The 17,132-nt window shown below is 38.5% G+C and overlaps 1 protein-coding gene across 1 annotated transcript in view; it reads right to left on the bottom strand.

Annotated features, from left to right (window-relative positions):
• LOC113515897 (hemicentin-1-like) overlaps window positions 1-9,552 on the bottom strand; it is a 29,393-nt gene extending 19,841 nt beyond the window's left edge. The window contains exons 1-2 of the mRNA XM_052899429.1: window positions 9,191-9,552; window positions 1,769-1,905 (exon numbers count right to left, since the gene is read on the bottom strand). Coding sequence (XP_052755389.1) covers window positions 1,769-1,820 — 52 coding nt within the window. The 5' untranslated portion in view covers window positions 1,821-1,905; window positions 9,191-9,552. The remainder of the gene's footprint in view (window positions 1-1,768; window positions 1,906-9,190) is intronic.
• Between the last annotated feature and the right edge of the window lie 7,580 nt (window positions 9,553-17,132).

Raw genomic sequence — 17,132 nt, 5'->3', positions numbered from 1 at the left:
AGCAATCCTTTCCCCCCCGTGGTCCCTACTAGGATGGGTGACCACAATCGGTACTGTATGGGATGGAGGCTACTTTTTAAATATGTCCCGGCCACGCGAAAGAAGTCGCGGATAAAAGCTAGTAACAAATAGATTCAATAAAAGATTTCCGGCCTTAGTTTCTTAAGTAGGTCAACAGATTCTCCCAAACGTCACTCAGAAATTATAGGCTCATTGTATATAAGATAATTACTGAGCAATATAGGATAACGACACAGCAAAGATGAAAGGGCGCAATTAAATTTGTTTACACTACGTCCTATTTGTTCCGTTCGTAGTGGCACTGTGGCACAGTTTGTAAGCGGCCAGGCGGCCGCGCTGACACGGGACAAGTTGTAGGAAGTGCGGGCATTCCTGTAACGCACGACCTCGGCCCACGCGCCACATAGATAATCCGCGCGCGCAGTTGCGCACCCTGACTAAATATTTTACACACAGAGATCAATTAGGAATACATTACCGCGCAATTAATAGAGCTGAATAATAAATGAGTATTGAAATCTTGGGTTCGAAGACGTCGTCACGTCCAGAAATAACTTTGGTTTTTCAAACCGAATGTTTGTCAGATGTCAGTCTTTATCAATAACGTTAAAACTGGCGCGTGAATCAGCAGCGGGCAGGCAGCGCTCCTAACGCACGAATTTATTATCCTTCTGAACACGCCGCCCAGCACGCCTGCCCGTCGCCTGCCATATCATACCACACCATACCATACCATACCATACCATAACGAGTATTTTTTTGTAATACTTGTTTAAACTTCCTATATGTAGGTATATACAACACCTACTCATGAAACTGATAGTTGAACACTTTTCCCTACAAAAACATCTACTTCAATGTTATCAAAGTTAATGTAACACGAAAATATTTCTTATTTACTTCAAAACGCAAAACTAATCGGTTCAGAATCGGTGGATATAGACAAATGAAGAAATACAGGCGAAAAAAAACGTCCTCTTTTTCAATTCGCTTAAAAAATGTCACGGAACATGATCGCCGTACAAAAATAACTTCATACTTATTCAATAGAGCACGCAGCTTAGTTTTAATTTAGATACGAGTCTATCGCACTACACTTTTATCATCAATCTTTTCTTATACTTTCACAATTGGAAACAGCTCGTAATTTACTAAACATTGATGTAGGTTAATATATAAACTTTGTAAACTGCAGGACTGAAATGTAATTGATTCGTGTGAACCGTATTAGTAACTTTTACGAAAGCACGCCTGTTTCTAATAAAAGCTTTTACAGGAATTCTGTGCAGCGTGAGCGGCGGCCTGTGAGCGGCGACCGCGGCGGCCCGCTCGCCGCTCACAGGCCGCCATGCACATCTGGCGCAATACAATGTCACTGTTTTTTTCTCATTACCAATCAACGCCCATCCCAGTCTCATTCCGCAACTATTTGTCAAGTGGCAATATGTTGTCGGCGGGTGCTGATTAAATATATTTTAATGAGTTCTATTACAATTGACAGATGATTCATACGAATACAATACGCAACTGTGAAGTCCTTAAATAATAAACAAGAAATTAATAGTTTCCTTGGCGTTACTATTTATGATACGGAAGGACATAAACTACTTTTTCAGCTAATCAATCAACTTATCTCAATATGGTGGACGAGGCCATGGGTAAAAACTAATATTTTATAGAAATAAAATAACATTATAGATTTCTTTGTTCGTCGCTCAGATAAAATGGGAATATGTTTTCTATTTACCAGCGAGTGCGGGTAGAGCCGCTATGAGCAGCAGGGCGTCGTATACGCCCATGACGAGAGCTGGTGCGGCGGGCTGGTGCGCGGGCTCGGAGCCAGTCAGTCAACCAGCTGCAGCGGCCGCGAGGACCGAGCGGGCCCTGCAACAATCACTGGCTCGTTCATATTCATACTATTTTCAAATACACCGACTTAAACAGTGAGATATGGCTAACATATTACAGGATATGGAGGCATACTCTACTTATTGAACGGTACCTAACCATCGTGAATCATACTGTATTGTGATTATTTATTATATATCAATCATCATAGTATGCGATAACTTTTCCCGATATATCGACTCGGGAAGAAAACCCGTCATCCGGCGACATGACTGTATACCACTATACAATCGGCCCCACCACCACTACCCCCGCCGTTGCCGGAGCGCGCGCTGATCGCACATGATTTTTTTTTTTTAATTAAATCTTACCGTCTTTGTGTTTGTTCCGACATCACACAAACACTACTACACTAAATTAAATGCAATTTTCACAGTTGTATTTAAGGTCTAACTTAAAATCTAGTATACGTTTCATCGTCATGTCACCTAAAAATTACCTATTTCATTAGTTTTCCTACTTCTCGCATACAAAGCAGTCTAATAAGCAATCATTGTTCTAAATGCTACTGTCAACACACAGCAACAGTGGCAACCTGTATCGTGATTCAATTATTTTAAATAATATTTATATTGTGATATTTTTAATGAGTCTACCAATAAGTATACATATATTACCAATATCATATATGATTTTATTAACTCTCTTTTTATTTCTCCTCTTCCTACTAGAAAAGCTTTTAAATGAAAATATATTTTAAACGCATTGTGTTTTACTTGCCCTTGTCTTGATTCAAATAATATTAGTGAGTTTCAAAGAGAGTCCGAGAGCGGCCGTCGCCGCCCGCGGCGCGCGCCCCGTCGCCATCGCCGCGGCTCTCGCAGGCGACGCAAACCGCACAAACAACCAATTAATTATTAAATAAATTATTCAAAATAAAAATGGACTGCACTCTTTCATTTATAATTTATGATAGTTCAAAATATTGTTCGTAGCTATTGTATGTGGATTTCTAAGAAATTAATCATTCCAACGGAATGAAAAATACTTCGATAAATTCCAGTGGAACAGCGGGCAGTAGAACTGACGGGGTAGAACATAACCCAGTCAACTTCCAATTAATGAATCCTATCACAGATTTGACCTTTTTTATTCTTTAACCCATCTGCCAAAGGTGAGAGAAGGTAATATTTTTATTTCTATGTATTTCTTGTTAGTTTTTTTTTTGACGAATCATCAATCGGCTTAATGAACTTTTATAAACAAAATGTCTTTTTTATGTCTTCATTGTGCAGGTATCATAGGCTATAGTACACAATAAATAAAACGGTCGTGAACTGTCATAAACTTATTTTACAATTTGTTCATTGCAGCTCGGCCACATTTGTTGTACTTCCAGTAGGTAAAAAATAATAAAATCAAATTTTTCAATAATAACTATCGTGACTCATACATACATACATACATACGAGTATATTGTAATTATTTATATGGCTCTTACTCAAGTTTTCAATTAAAGTGCCGCTCGCGACACAACCGCGAACAGCGCATATGAATCAACGGCTCCTATTGAGTTTTGAAACTAATCTCCGAATTTAAAACGTTATATAAAATGCGGTATAGTAAACGCGCAACGCCATATCGACCTTGCGGGTATTATCGACAAGTATTTCATGCAAAAGACATCAACGTTTGCGTACAGTCTACTAATATTTTTAACCAGTACCTACTATTCAATTATTAATATGATAACGTATGTAAGTATTTATTACACAATAATGATAATAATGCGGATGATGTACTAACAAATATGATGAAATACACCAAGTAAACTCCAATTCTTCATTCAATGTCTAAACCAAATCCATTAACGTTCCAATACTGTTTTGGATCGCTTTAGTTTTGAAAGGAGGAGACCGACGTATAAGATGGGAGGATATACTCGTACAGATGGATATTGAGGATAAGTTGGATACACAAAATGATCAATACAGAGCTTCTATGACAAACTAAGCAACAGCACAAGTTATTGCCCATCATAAAAAATTCAGAAAACTTTGTATCTTGGACATGTACTCAGACACGACAGATATCACCTTTTACACGTGATTATGATGGGCAAAGTTACTGCTGGCAAGATCACGGGAAAAGTCTTGGATCCACAACATCCTGGAGTGGACGGGGATTGTACGTGCAGCCGGATTATCCCACCTCACAAGAGACATGGACAGATTCCGTAAACTGATAGCCTACCTTCACTAGTTAGAGAGGCACTGCAAGAAGAAGAATAAGAATACCGCTGTTGAATCCATAAATCGTTTGTTACTTACTTCACATTATGAATGGCAACTCTTGCCTGTACCTATCTCAACCACCCGTATATTTTATAGTTTTTATTTATTATCTATATTTTGTAGTTTTTATTTAGTCGTCGCAATACACTCGTCAATATAACACCTCGTTTTAATCAGCAAATTCCTTACAAACTGTGGTCGAGCCGAGCGATGTTGGTGTTTGTAATAACAAACACCAACCACTATTCACTTAACACATTAGCCTGGCTAGTTTATACTTAATAATATCATAATAATAATCATTGGAATACATCCAGTAGTATTTTTTTAACAACGATATACTTAATTTTATTAAATTACTGTTAATTATATACAATTATAATTACCGACAAGATCCAATCAAAAGAACTAATTAAAAATGTAACATCTGTCAGTTACTGCATTAAAGTTATTTGTAAATTGAAAACTCATATCCGTATATCAATTAATGCAGAACGCAAGTATAACGGCGGAGGGCGTAAATTAATTAAGTTGACTCGCCGAGTTCGGAGATTATGAGATAATATCGTTTGTGGTGACCGCGTGCAGCGCGCGCGTATCACGCGACCACGACCCCGGCCCCGCACCGGCCGGCGCAGCGCGCAGCACACATATGTATATATGTATGCGTATGTGTCCATAATCTGTAACAAACTTTAGCTGCATCCTCATCATTGATTCGCCTTCCTATTACTACGTAGTAAAACATTTTCTCTTCCACTGGCCTTTACCAGCCGTTATAAGTCTTAAGATTCACATCTCGACCGCGTGTGTTCGTCCTTTAACGATCGTCGTTAAGGTCTGACAGCATTCAAATGCACGAAACTGATGTAGGATTATTCTTCCACAAAAAAAAAAAACTTCAATTTAATAAAATTAAAACTAGTTATGCCGAAAATAGTCATCTATTATGAATATCCCTGGCGATGGTTTCCAGGGGGACCACTTGGAGGTCGACCTGACAGCGTATATCGCTAGCAATGAGACTGGTAGTCCGCATTACTAACGATCCCTCACCACCTTTGAAACGTGTTGAGACATAGAGTTCACACATTCCACTTTTATTCGATCTCAGTTACTTTTAATCGACTTCAATGGTAACAAAATCAATTGTTTTTATCTAAAACTAAATTACTGAACTGATTTTTATAAAATTTCTTTAGGACTAATCTGCAATTTATTCTTGTTCGATAAAAAAAGAGTTTTCCAAATCGGTTTAGAAATAATGAAGTTGTGAGGTAATAAACATTAAAAAAATACAACTGAAGTGAGAATCTCCTTTTTTGAAGTTGATTATATATGAAAAGATTTTGTATAATGAAAAATATAGATAATAAGCGGCTTATGGTTGATAATTATACAAAGCAAAATACGAGCTAAACACACATCTGACACCACTACCACTACTGACCAATAAATAATTTTTGCCCGCCTATTAATAAGGATAATATAAAATTAGCAATACTATTAAAATAATGTATACGTAGAAGTAAAGAAGTACTATATCAATTTCACGCACTATGCACTGACCAACTTTTATAGTAAAGAACCATAAACTATTGTTATAAAAAAATCTTAGCTGTCGAGTGAGCGCCGGCGGCCGGCGGTGGGTGATCAGCAGGCGTGGGAAACTGGCACACGCGTCATACACATCCCACTTATGTCGCACCCTCTTATTATACTCTAATGTCGCCCATGTGCACTGTTTTTCATATTTTATCGTTGAAATTAATTGGTTCACGTAAATACAGGAGGCTGCGGCCAATAACATGTTGAAGTACACACAACACCACAACACATCGCCGACTGATCATTCAATCACAATTTGTCTACCAACGAAGACGACAGGACACTGTTGAGATGTCTATAAAAATATTTAGAGTATTTCATACTAAAACGTCATTTAACTGGTCCCTTGCAGGTGCGGCTGCAAACGACTGGTTACGATTAAATAAATCGTAAATCCATCCTGCTAATACTTGTGTTAATTTTATTTTATCAATAATATAGGTACGTTTGGATGGAACACATTAACATTGAATCGCTTTCCTCGAAACCTCCCACTCCTTACAAACAACCCGTGTCTTATTACAAACGGTTAAAATTAACTACATTATTATCATGGTTCATTTGCGAGTGCAACGTAAAAACGACAATGAACATTGAAAGTACATACGAACTAACTCTGGTAAACAACAAATACAATTCATATTACATTTCTAAACACATACGATTCGCCGTTTGATCCCGGCATAGGATAGACCAACCCATCCATTCCCGTGGGTGTCGTAAGAGGCGACTAAGGAAGGGTGAGGGATGGACAGCAGCGTTCCTCTTAAAACATCTCCATAGCCTACCTGCGGTTGCCAAGACGCCTGCCAAGCGTGGCAACTACTGGCAAAACTCCCCAAGAAGAAGGCTATGTTCAGCAGTGGACAATTAAAGGCTGATATGATAATGATGACCCACAGTGTATTACAATCTGTTAGATAGATAAAAAATTATTTGCATCTGAAATACAAACATCAAATTACAATTTAAAGACAGTCAACAATAAATAGAACAAATAATTTTGGGACATAAAACATAGCTTATAAATATATGTACCTAGACATGTGTGCGTGGGCAATGCGAAAAGCAATTCATTAAAGTGTTACTGCTAGCCATTGCTCCGTCCTTCTACTTCGATACTTGCTAAGTGGCTTGGTACAATTTTTAAATTTTCTTTCTCTTACACAAGTTCGATGTGATCTGAGGAAATGGATCCCTCAGTCATCACTTACGATTTCCTCGGAAATGAAAATGAGCTGACACATTATAATTTCCATCTGCAAGTTATTTATAGTCGCAAACTATTCGCATTAAGCGAACATCGTGTCTATGTCTCAATCTTGCTCTTAGGCACTACAAATGCCTACTATAATTGCAATAGTCATTACATTATACCAATGTGCCCCAGATGTTACTTTACTCCGTCGTCAATCCATGTAGCTTACTCAGTAACCGTTCACCGCCATTTATGTGGTATATATTACAATGTAAGTAATTAAGGATATAATGATTCCTGCGCAAAACACGCGTTTAATAAATATAAACAACAAAATGTTTCTGTATATTTGAGATTAACACTTGCAAAGAAATATAAATTACAGCCATAAGAAAATGAAATCCAACCACTCTTGGTTAACGATTATTTCGAATCTTAGTTTTGATGATTTGATATTCTAATACTTTTATTTCACGAACATGTTTCAAAAGAGGTTTCCTGAAAGCCTGTGATCTCGGAACATAATCAGGTTCCACGCTTGTAGTGTGGTAGCGCCACCGATCGCTTTTGTTCTAATGATTTATAATACAGCACATACACAGTCAGCGCCTCGACGGCGGCGCCAGGTGTACCCTTCTAAACAAGTGTCGTTGCCCCGCACCGCTGCTACGCGAACATAACTCTATTTTGGATACGTCGTGTTGATGCTGCGCTGTCCACATCAAATTTATAGCTTTTCCACATTATCAATATCGAACTTTGAAGTTAAAATTCACTACCAATTACCGTTTTAGCGATTGCATAAATAACAACTACCGATTGTTTTATATATTCTACTACTTTTGGAGTTTTAAAACGAGGCAATAATTAAACGCTTATCTTCGCTTTAGATGGGGATGCCGATTTGTCGTTCAAGATTTGCAAGTGGCTATTTCTGCGCTATCGTATAGCACGCAAATAGCACGCTCAGAATACCGCCCAAAGGTTAGCTAAATATCGTCGCATGTTGTCACAACGACATCTTAACGCAGCTGCGCGCGCCCAATAAACTCCCGCTTTCCGCATCGGTGTATTGACGAACTCGTGTCACACTCGTACAACGCGCACGCAGACACGGACGCACGCACTCACCATCATTTCCATTACAACCTATGCGTGTCGTGAGTTTCCCTCATATTTTCATAAAGAGTGTGGTCCTGAACAGCCCGTCTATCACTCTATCTCAAAAACATATATCACTCTGTCTTATGGGGTACACTCCATATTGCTCTTGCCGGCCTATCTAAAACTTTTTATCGCAATCGATTAAATTTGTTGTTTGAACTACATGTCCAACAGGACATTGCAACTTCAGCTTGCTGATCCTTCAGACTACCCTTGGTTCTTATATGAACATTTTCGTTTTAAATTCTATCCCGCAACGACAGTACGTGCATAATCCTTACCATAGCTCTCCGCGACATGTCGTGTCTTCAAGTCCTCGTAATACTAAGAGTGAGCTCTTAGTCGATGTTAGACGTCTCCAATCTTCATTATTAAAATACTTTGTGCATAGTGCCCCTAACCGCCATCGAAATAAAATAATAATTATTATATTATATGAATTGTAATAAATTTTGGGAGCTATATTGTCATCATTTCCCACTCCTTTGTTTCTACACTTGTAACATGTTTGTACTCTGATAGCGAACTCAGACTGATGTCGCTACCATATGAAAGGCGACCTGTGCTCAGCAGCCAGTGAACAGTGAATAAGTTGAAGTAATCACGAGTGAGTACTTGCTTAACGATTAACGTCTCTGATTATTTCCCTTGGGACGGCCTGGCCATGATCAATTTATCTCGTCGATCAACTTAATATAGTGTAGTGTAGCTCGTTACTGTGCGTAAAAGGTATAACTGTGTATAACTGTTAATGTGTACGACCCTAATGATTTATTTTGCCTAAATTAATACAAAACTATTTTTGACATATATTTAAATGCTATTTTTATTAATTTATTTTCCAAAATATACGACAATGCAGCCGCGACCTGCGTGTCACGTGTTTTATGCCAATTGATTTTTAATTACTTAGAAAGACGTGCCACTAATGGAATTGGGACATTCAGATCATCAAAGCACCCACACGCTCCAAATAAACTGACGCTGACAGGCAGAAAGAAAATTGTGCAATTTAAATAACTAGGCGCTTAAAATTATATTTCAGAATATAACTCACCTGCTACACATTTATTTTCAGAAAGGTGTCTCCTATCCCGAGCAATTTCACTCACAAAATTCTTCAACAACGATAAATTGTTTAACGTTGAACGTCAAAAGTTTCGATCTCACGTTCGTAAGCAGTACACACGCACCGCACGACACTATCGCATGCGTACGAGCAGCTCGAGTTGCCACAACTGAGTGAATTGAGTTCAAAATCCAAAATGTGTTGCGCGGGCGATCCCGCCCGGAGGCCGGGATACACCTCACAAGCGCGTGGATTACATGCCAATATAGAACGTACGCGGCGCGTGCACGTGCGCCGATCGCTGTGCCGCTGGCGCGCGGCGGGATGCAGCACGCATGGTATGCAATCACGGCTACATCTAAATAGCTACCTACTCTGCATTTCAAGTTCGTGCAAATAAACAAACGTAAAATAGCTAGCTAGATAGGTACTCACTATTTTTAAATTGGATTTCAAAGAGCGATGTAAGCTTTTCTGCGTAGGTATCTTCCTAACCATCATTTTAGCCATTTATGGACTACTGCTGAACGTAGATCTCATATCAAACGCAACAATAAAAGTTTCTGATAATGCAATTAATCTATTTTGACATCAAGTCCTTGCATCATCTCTTACTTCCTGCAATTTCATAATTAGTCTCACGCTACCGATTCCGAAGACTATTGCCTGTTCCCTTAGACAATACATAATCTATTAAGGGGATTAAAAAGACCGCATTACAAGTATAGCAATGACCATTGCTTTATATAACATAACGCCCTTAATGCCCTGATCGTATCCTAGGTCTCACCTAGGTCATCCACTTTCACATTGTACATCTGTTTTGTTGACCTTTCATAATAAAAAAATTTCATTTACAAACACAATACCCGATATTGCCTTTCAAATATGGAATTTGAATAAGCAAAACAAAAAACATCATAAAAATTCATTTTTTACACTGTAATTTTAAATTATATATCAAATTTAAAAAATAAGTTAGGGGCTAATCTGGTTATGGTTATAAATTGAACGATGAAACGTTAGTCACCCCCTGCGGATAAAATTATTTGATTTATTTGTTTGATTTGAGATCTACTTTAAACTAGCGTGGCCCCTATTGTCTGGTGCTACGCTCGCGACCAGCTGCGACTATATAGAGAGGTAACCTCGCTAAAATGCTCTTTAGTTAATTTCGTTATTATAATTAGGTCACTCATTTTATACAGGCAATCCTGCTACTCATTTTATGCAGAACAATGTAAATATAGTATTGCAATAACTACCGACATATATATAATATTTACACATAGATATTATTGAGTATTATGTAGACTATTTCATGTTATTCTTATTAAATTAAATTACATTATGACACAATTACTTGAACTATTAATTAAACAGCCACCATTCTCAAATAATTTCAAAATGAGGATTTTAAATTCAACTATATATACATTATCTAATGGATCAATTGTTATTTGACAGATTGTGTTTAAAATCAATGTCCAACGATATGTATACATTTCAAATATAAGTCCAATGTCAGAATTATTCAAAACGACCGCCATTTTTATTTTCTTTGTAACTTGGTCGATTGCTTTCAGAATCAATATTTGAAGATCCGTATACAATTTAAATATGGATCCGATATCAGATTTGACCAAAATTCAACATTCTTTTTTTTTAAATGATATAAGTATTGATTTAGATAATTACGTACGTTAGACAAAATATTAAATCATATAAAAAACCCCCGTCGCAATAATTAAATAGAATTACCAGAACCAAAAATAACATTTTTTTTTTTAAGAATAGCCCACTGTATAAATCGATACAAATTCATAATAAAATTCAAGAAGACAGTAAGAATGAAAAGACATAAATTATTTCATACTAAACTAAAAAATATTTAATAGCAAATTGTTTTTATTCATTTGACGACTTTTTAGCTAGTTGAAATAAAAAAATGCGCCATGCCACGGTTCAAATCGCACATGACTTGTAAATAATTAATCAGATTGACATAAATATTATATACCTAAATAACTAGACTGACTTCAAATATTTTTATGATATTTTCAATTGTTGTTTATTTTGTTTAATGTAAATCGAAATTATTGCGTGACAAATCTATTTAAAAACAAACAATTATATGTAAATTAATTAAATATAATCTGACATTTAAATTGTAATTAATGCATGTATATTAACTAGCTATCAATATAACTTTGCTGCACCCAAACAGGGTTTCATATACTTACTCATCATAAGAACATTGTTACAACTCTATATTATCTAGATAAAAATGTAGATAAGGATTAATAAAATAGCATTAAGAATTTAAACTTACGACTTCAAAACGCTTCAATAATTTTTACATTTAGCCATCATCTTGTGGCGTCTGTAAATTAATATTGTAAATATTCATCTCATAGCCATTTATCAACATCATTACTTTCTTCTCCATCAAGTAGGTTAATTTAATTGTACATAGATGTTTCACCTCTTTCTATCTTTCGCACTGGACATACAGACATGACAGCTACGTTTACTTCTCACATTCATTTCTGCTGTCATTCTCTTATTATATAAAAATCAATAATATAATCAAGTTGGTTGTTACTTATTTCGTCCAAACAACTACATTGGTGACCTACCGACCGCAACACGGATCATAAAAAATGGAACAACAGACTAACGGAACCGACACATACCGAGTAGGCGTCAAGATTCCACCATTCTGGCCTGAAGAACCGGAGGTATGGTTTGCGCAAATTGAAGGTCAATTTATTTTGTCAAACATTACGGCCGACAATACAAAATTTTATTACGTGATAAGTCAACTCGATCATCAGTACGCAGCCGAGGTGAAAGACATTATCGTATCGCCACCATCTTCGGACAAATATGATAAATTGAAATCGGAACTTATTAAGCGCCTTACCACATCTAAGGAACGTAGAATTAAGCAGTTGCTGATGCATGAAGAGCTCGGTGATCGGAAGCCTTCACAATTCTTGCGTCACCTGCAGAGTCTCGCCGGTCAAGCTGTAAGTGAAGATCTGATGCGTACTATTTGGTCGAGTCGTCTGCCAGCCAACCTTCAAGCTATTGTCGCCATGCAAAAGGACAGCCCGCTCGAAACCATTGCAGACCTCGTGGATCACGTGCACGACATTGCACCACCCACCATTGCTCAGGCAACATCAACAGTGCCGGAATCTGCCTTCAATACTATGTGCCGTAGAGTAGAGGAGTTAACAAGCCAAGTAGAGACGCTGATTCTTAAACAACAGGAGGAGTCTCGGTCAAGATCGAGAGACCGACCGAACTATCGACGTACTAATTCAGGATCCCGCTTGCGATCTACAACACGTAACAACAGTGTCTGCTGGTATCATCGGAAGTTCGGGGCTTCAGCCAAACGGTGTACGACTCCATGCACGTTCAAGTCGGAAAACTGCATAGGCAGCCAATAGTGGCGGCAAATGACTGCCTAGTGTGTAATGGCCGCCTCTTTGTCACTGATAGAAAAACGAAGATACAGTTCCTGGTAGACACAGGATCTGATTTATGTGTATTCCCAAAATCAGCAACCAGAGGACAGCGACCTAAAACCAGGTACGAGTTATACGCAGCTAATAATTCCGTTATAGCTACATATGGCTACACCCAACTTTACCTCGATTTTGGCCTAAGAAGGAACTTCAGCTGGAGATTCATCGTGGCCGACGTTACCAAGCCGATAATAGGGGTTGATTTTATAAGTCATTATAATTTATTAATCGACTGCCGTAACCATCGACTTATAGACGGACTCACCACTCTCTCTGTGTCAGTTCCTCACTGTCACGATACCTCACTAGAGACAGTCGCCATTAAAGCAGTTGTGGGAGACTCGCCATTTCACGACTTGCTGCGTAGGTATCCAGAAATCACCAGACCAGCTGGTGCACCAGTCGAACCGAAGCATAACACGCGTCATCACATCCGAACCACACCCGGACCTCCAGTCGCATCTCAGCCTCGCCGACTAGCACCTGACCGATTACTCATTGCTAAAAAGGAATTTGAGGACATGTTACAGAATGGGACCGCTCGTCGATCGGAGAGTTCCTGGTCTTCACCACTTCATCTCGCCCGTAAAAAGGATGATGGCTGGCGTCCATGCGGAGACTACCGAGCACTCAACGCAAGAACGATTCCAGACAGATATCCCATCAGACACCTCCAGGACTTCAGCTATCAGATATCAGGTTCAAAAATACTGTCAAAAATTGATTTAATCAAGGCCTACAATCAAATTCCCGTTCACAAAGCCGATATTCCGAAAACTGCTATCACCACACCATTTGGGTTGTTTGAATTTCCTTTTATGACCTTTGGGTTACGAAACGCAGCCCAAACTTTTCAACGATTTATCGACGAAGTACTGCAAGGACTTGATTTTGTTTTCGGTTATCTCGATGACATCCTCATCTTCTCCAAAAATCAGGAGGAGCATCTTAGTCATCTTAAGATCCTGTTCGAGAGGTTCAAAGATTACGGCGTACTAATTAACACCGCAAAGTGTGTCTGGGGCGTTAGTGAGCTGACATTCTTAGGGTACCACGTTTCTGTAGACGGTACTCGTCCCCTCCAAGAGAAGGTGACAGCAATACAGAATTACCCTGTGCCCAAAACTGCCAAAGAGTTAAGGAGATTCTTGGGAATGCTGAATTACTATCGGCGATTTATTCCGAATGCAGCACAAATTCAAGATCCCCTCAATACCCAACTCACAGGAAACATCAAGGGTTCAGCTCCTATTTATATCACGGAGGAATTTGAAACAGCATTCAACCAATGCAAATCTAGTTTATCTCAGGCAACCCTCTTGTCACATCCAGATATTCATGCCGAACTTGCTTTATTCACTGATGCATCCGATGAAGCTATTGGCGCAGTTCTCCAGCAAAGGTGTAATAACGAATGGTCACCGTTAGGATTCTTCTCGCGAAAGCTGTCATCATCGCAAAAGAAGTACAGCCCTTATGATCGAGAACTTCTCGCCATATATGAAGGGATAAAATACTTCAGATTCATGTTGGAAGCCAGAATCTTCATAGTATTCACCGATCATAAGCCTATCACGTATGCATTTAAAACCAAACGAGACAAATGTTCGCCACGTCAATTTCGATATTTAGACTTCATTTCCCAGTTCACAACAGATTTACGTCATATTGCTGGTAACGACAACATTGTAGCTGATGCATTGTCTCGCATTGAGGACATCACATCGGACATTAATTACGAAGATCTTGCACATGATCAGGCTCAAGATCCTGAACTACAAGATCTCCTCAAAAAAGGTTCAGCACTTGTCTTGGAAAAGGTTGACGGAAATATATATTGCGACCTTTCCACGGAATATCCACGACCATACTTGACACCATCATTTCGACGACTGGCATTCGAAAAGTTGCATAATCTCAGTCATCCTGGAGCAGCAGCATCAGCCAAACTAATTGCTCATAGATATGTATGGCCTGGTATACAACGTGACTGCAGAACGTGGGCTCAACAATGCACAGATTGCCAACGCAACAAAGTCACCCGTCATTCATTGTCACCTTTCACCACATTTCCCATTCCATCTGAACGCTTTTCTCATGTCCATCTCGACTATAATTGGTCCTCTGCCACATTCATCTGGTTACAGGTACTGCCTCACCGCCATCGATAGGTTCACTCGTTGGCCTGAAGCTTACCCACTGGTGGACATCACGGCCGAATCCTGTGCGAGCGCCTTCATGTCTGGCTGGGTGGCCCGCTTTGGTTGTCCTCACTCCATAACTACAGATCGGGGTCAACAGTTCCAGTCCCGCCTCTTCCAGAGTATCTCACAACTAATAGGTGCCAAACACAATCCCACCACCGCTTACCATCCGCAGTGCAATGGCATGGTGGAGAGACTGCACCGGCAACTCAAAGCAGCTATCATGTGCCACAATAACCCGCAGTGGACTGAAGTATTGCCGCTGGTTTTATTGGGTATCAGGAGTGCCTGGAAGGAAGACCTGAAGACCTCAGCAGCAGAGCTTGTCTTCGGCGAGACGCTTCGATTGCCTGGTCAGTTCTTCACTCCAACTGCTAACACCATATACGATCCCACAGACTTCGTTGCTCGCCTACGTCGACATATGGCCAAGTTGACACCAACACCTGCATCGTGCCACAGTAAGCCGACATTTTACTTACCCAAAGATCTCGCCAATGCAGAATATGTTTTCTTGCGCCGAGGTCATCTCAAGAAAGCCCTTGAATCACCCTATACGGGGCCACATAAGGTTCTGGAAAGAGAATCTAAAACATTCAAGATCGACGTTCAAGGAAAAGAGCTTACCGTCTCATTAGATCGCTTGAAACCGGCGTATATGGCATGGGACAACAATAACACCAGCCCAGAAGCATCCACATCACCGCTACTCCCGCACACTTCAGTAGAGAGGCCACCTGAAAGAAACACACGCAGCGGCAGAACTGTTCGGTTCCCGAACTACTATCGCCCGTGAAACGGTCTCGGCAGGGGAGTGTTGTGGCGTCTGTAAATTAATATTGTAAATATTCATCTCATAGCCATTTATCAACATCATTACTTTCTTCTCCATCAAGTAGGTTAATTTAATTGTACATAGATGTTTCACCTCTTTCTATCTTTCGCACTGGACATACAGACATGACAGCTACGTTTACTTCTCACATTCATTTCTGCTGTCATTCTCTTATTATATAAAAATCAATAATATAATCAAGTTGGTTGTTACTTATTTCGTCCAAACAACTACAATCTCATCAGTCGTTAACTGTCCGCTGCTGAACATGGGTTTCCCCCTGCCTGTTTTGCCTGTAGTTGCCACACTTAGCCGACGGGTTGGCAACCGTAGTTAAGATTTGAGGATGTTTTAAGAGGGTTAGTGCTACCCGTCCCTCGACCATTAAGTTTCTTTAGTTGCCTCTTACAACAACCACGGGAAAGGAAAGGGTGGTTCATTTTAAGCCGGGACCACTTGGTCACCTTATAATTAATTAACTCATATTTTTAATTCCTATATAAAGCTATTTCCAAAAACTTGAAAATAATTAAAATGGCTCCCACTTCGATTAATTCTGAAATATGTTTCTACACAGATTCTTATATATTCGTACTGAAAAAAAAGATTAAGTAAAAATCAACTTAACTTTTTTTTGGTGATATGTTTGGCTTTGGATGTATTCTTTTAGGCATCTTTAATTTCTATTACTTACATTCTTCAATTTGAATGTCACTTTTAGTGATGTTAAATGTGAAGATAAAACAGGTCAATTTACCCCTTGTGACAAATTTAACCATGATTAACCACAATGATTTTCAGAAGGAATCTCATAGAGGTTGACCTGGCGCCTCGATGGTGCCTCAATATGATGGTCGTCCTATGAACTAAACAGCAATTTATAATGTCAATGTATTAGAATCAATAAAATTAAGAATCACTCAAATTATTTAACTCAGCTACTTGATGTACCTACCTTTATAAATTACATTCATAAATTACTGGTCATAACAAATAATCTATGTCATATCAAAGTTTACATTTTTAAATAAATTTGTTTGAAAATGTTAATTAATTCATAATAACAAATCTAATAATCAAAATATACAAGCAGTATATTTTCCTAAATGATAAATAAATAAGTGCAATGTACTCATATATATATATATATATATATATATATATATATATATATATATATATATATATATATATATATATATATATTTTTTTTTTTTTTTTTTTCATTAAAAACATTGCACAATTATTTGTCATCTATTTTAACATATGTTTGGGAGATAAATATTTTTAAAGTTGGCAACCCAATGTACCATAGACTGCTCTACCAAACTGCCAAATGCTATGTGAAATGT

Source organism: Galleria mellonella, unplaced genomic scaffold (assembly GCF_026898425.1).
Source record: "Galleria mellonella isolate WM207_F2 unplaced genomic scaffold, CSIRO_AGI_GalMel_v1 utg570, whole genome shotgun sequence".
In the NCBI taxonomy this organism is placed as follows: Eukaryota; Metazoa; Arthropoda; class Insecta; order Lepidoptera; family Pyralidae; genus Galleria; species Galleria mellonella.
Note: the sequence above shows the minus strand (reverse complement) of the source record. Positions and strands in the feature narration are given on the sequence as shown.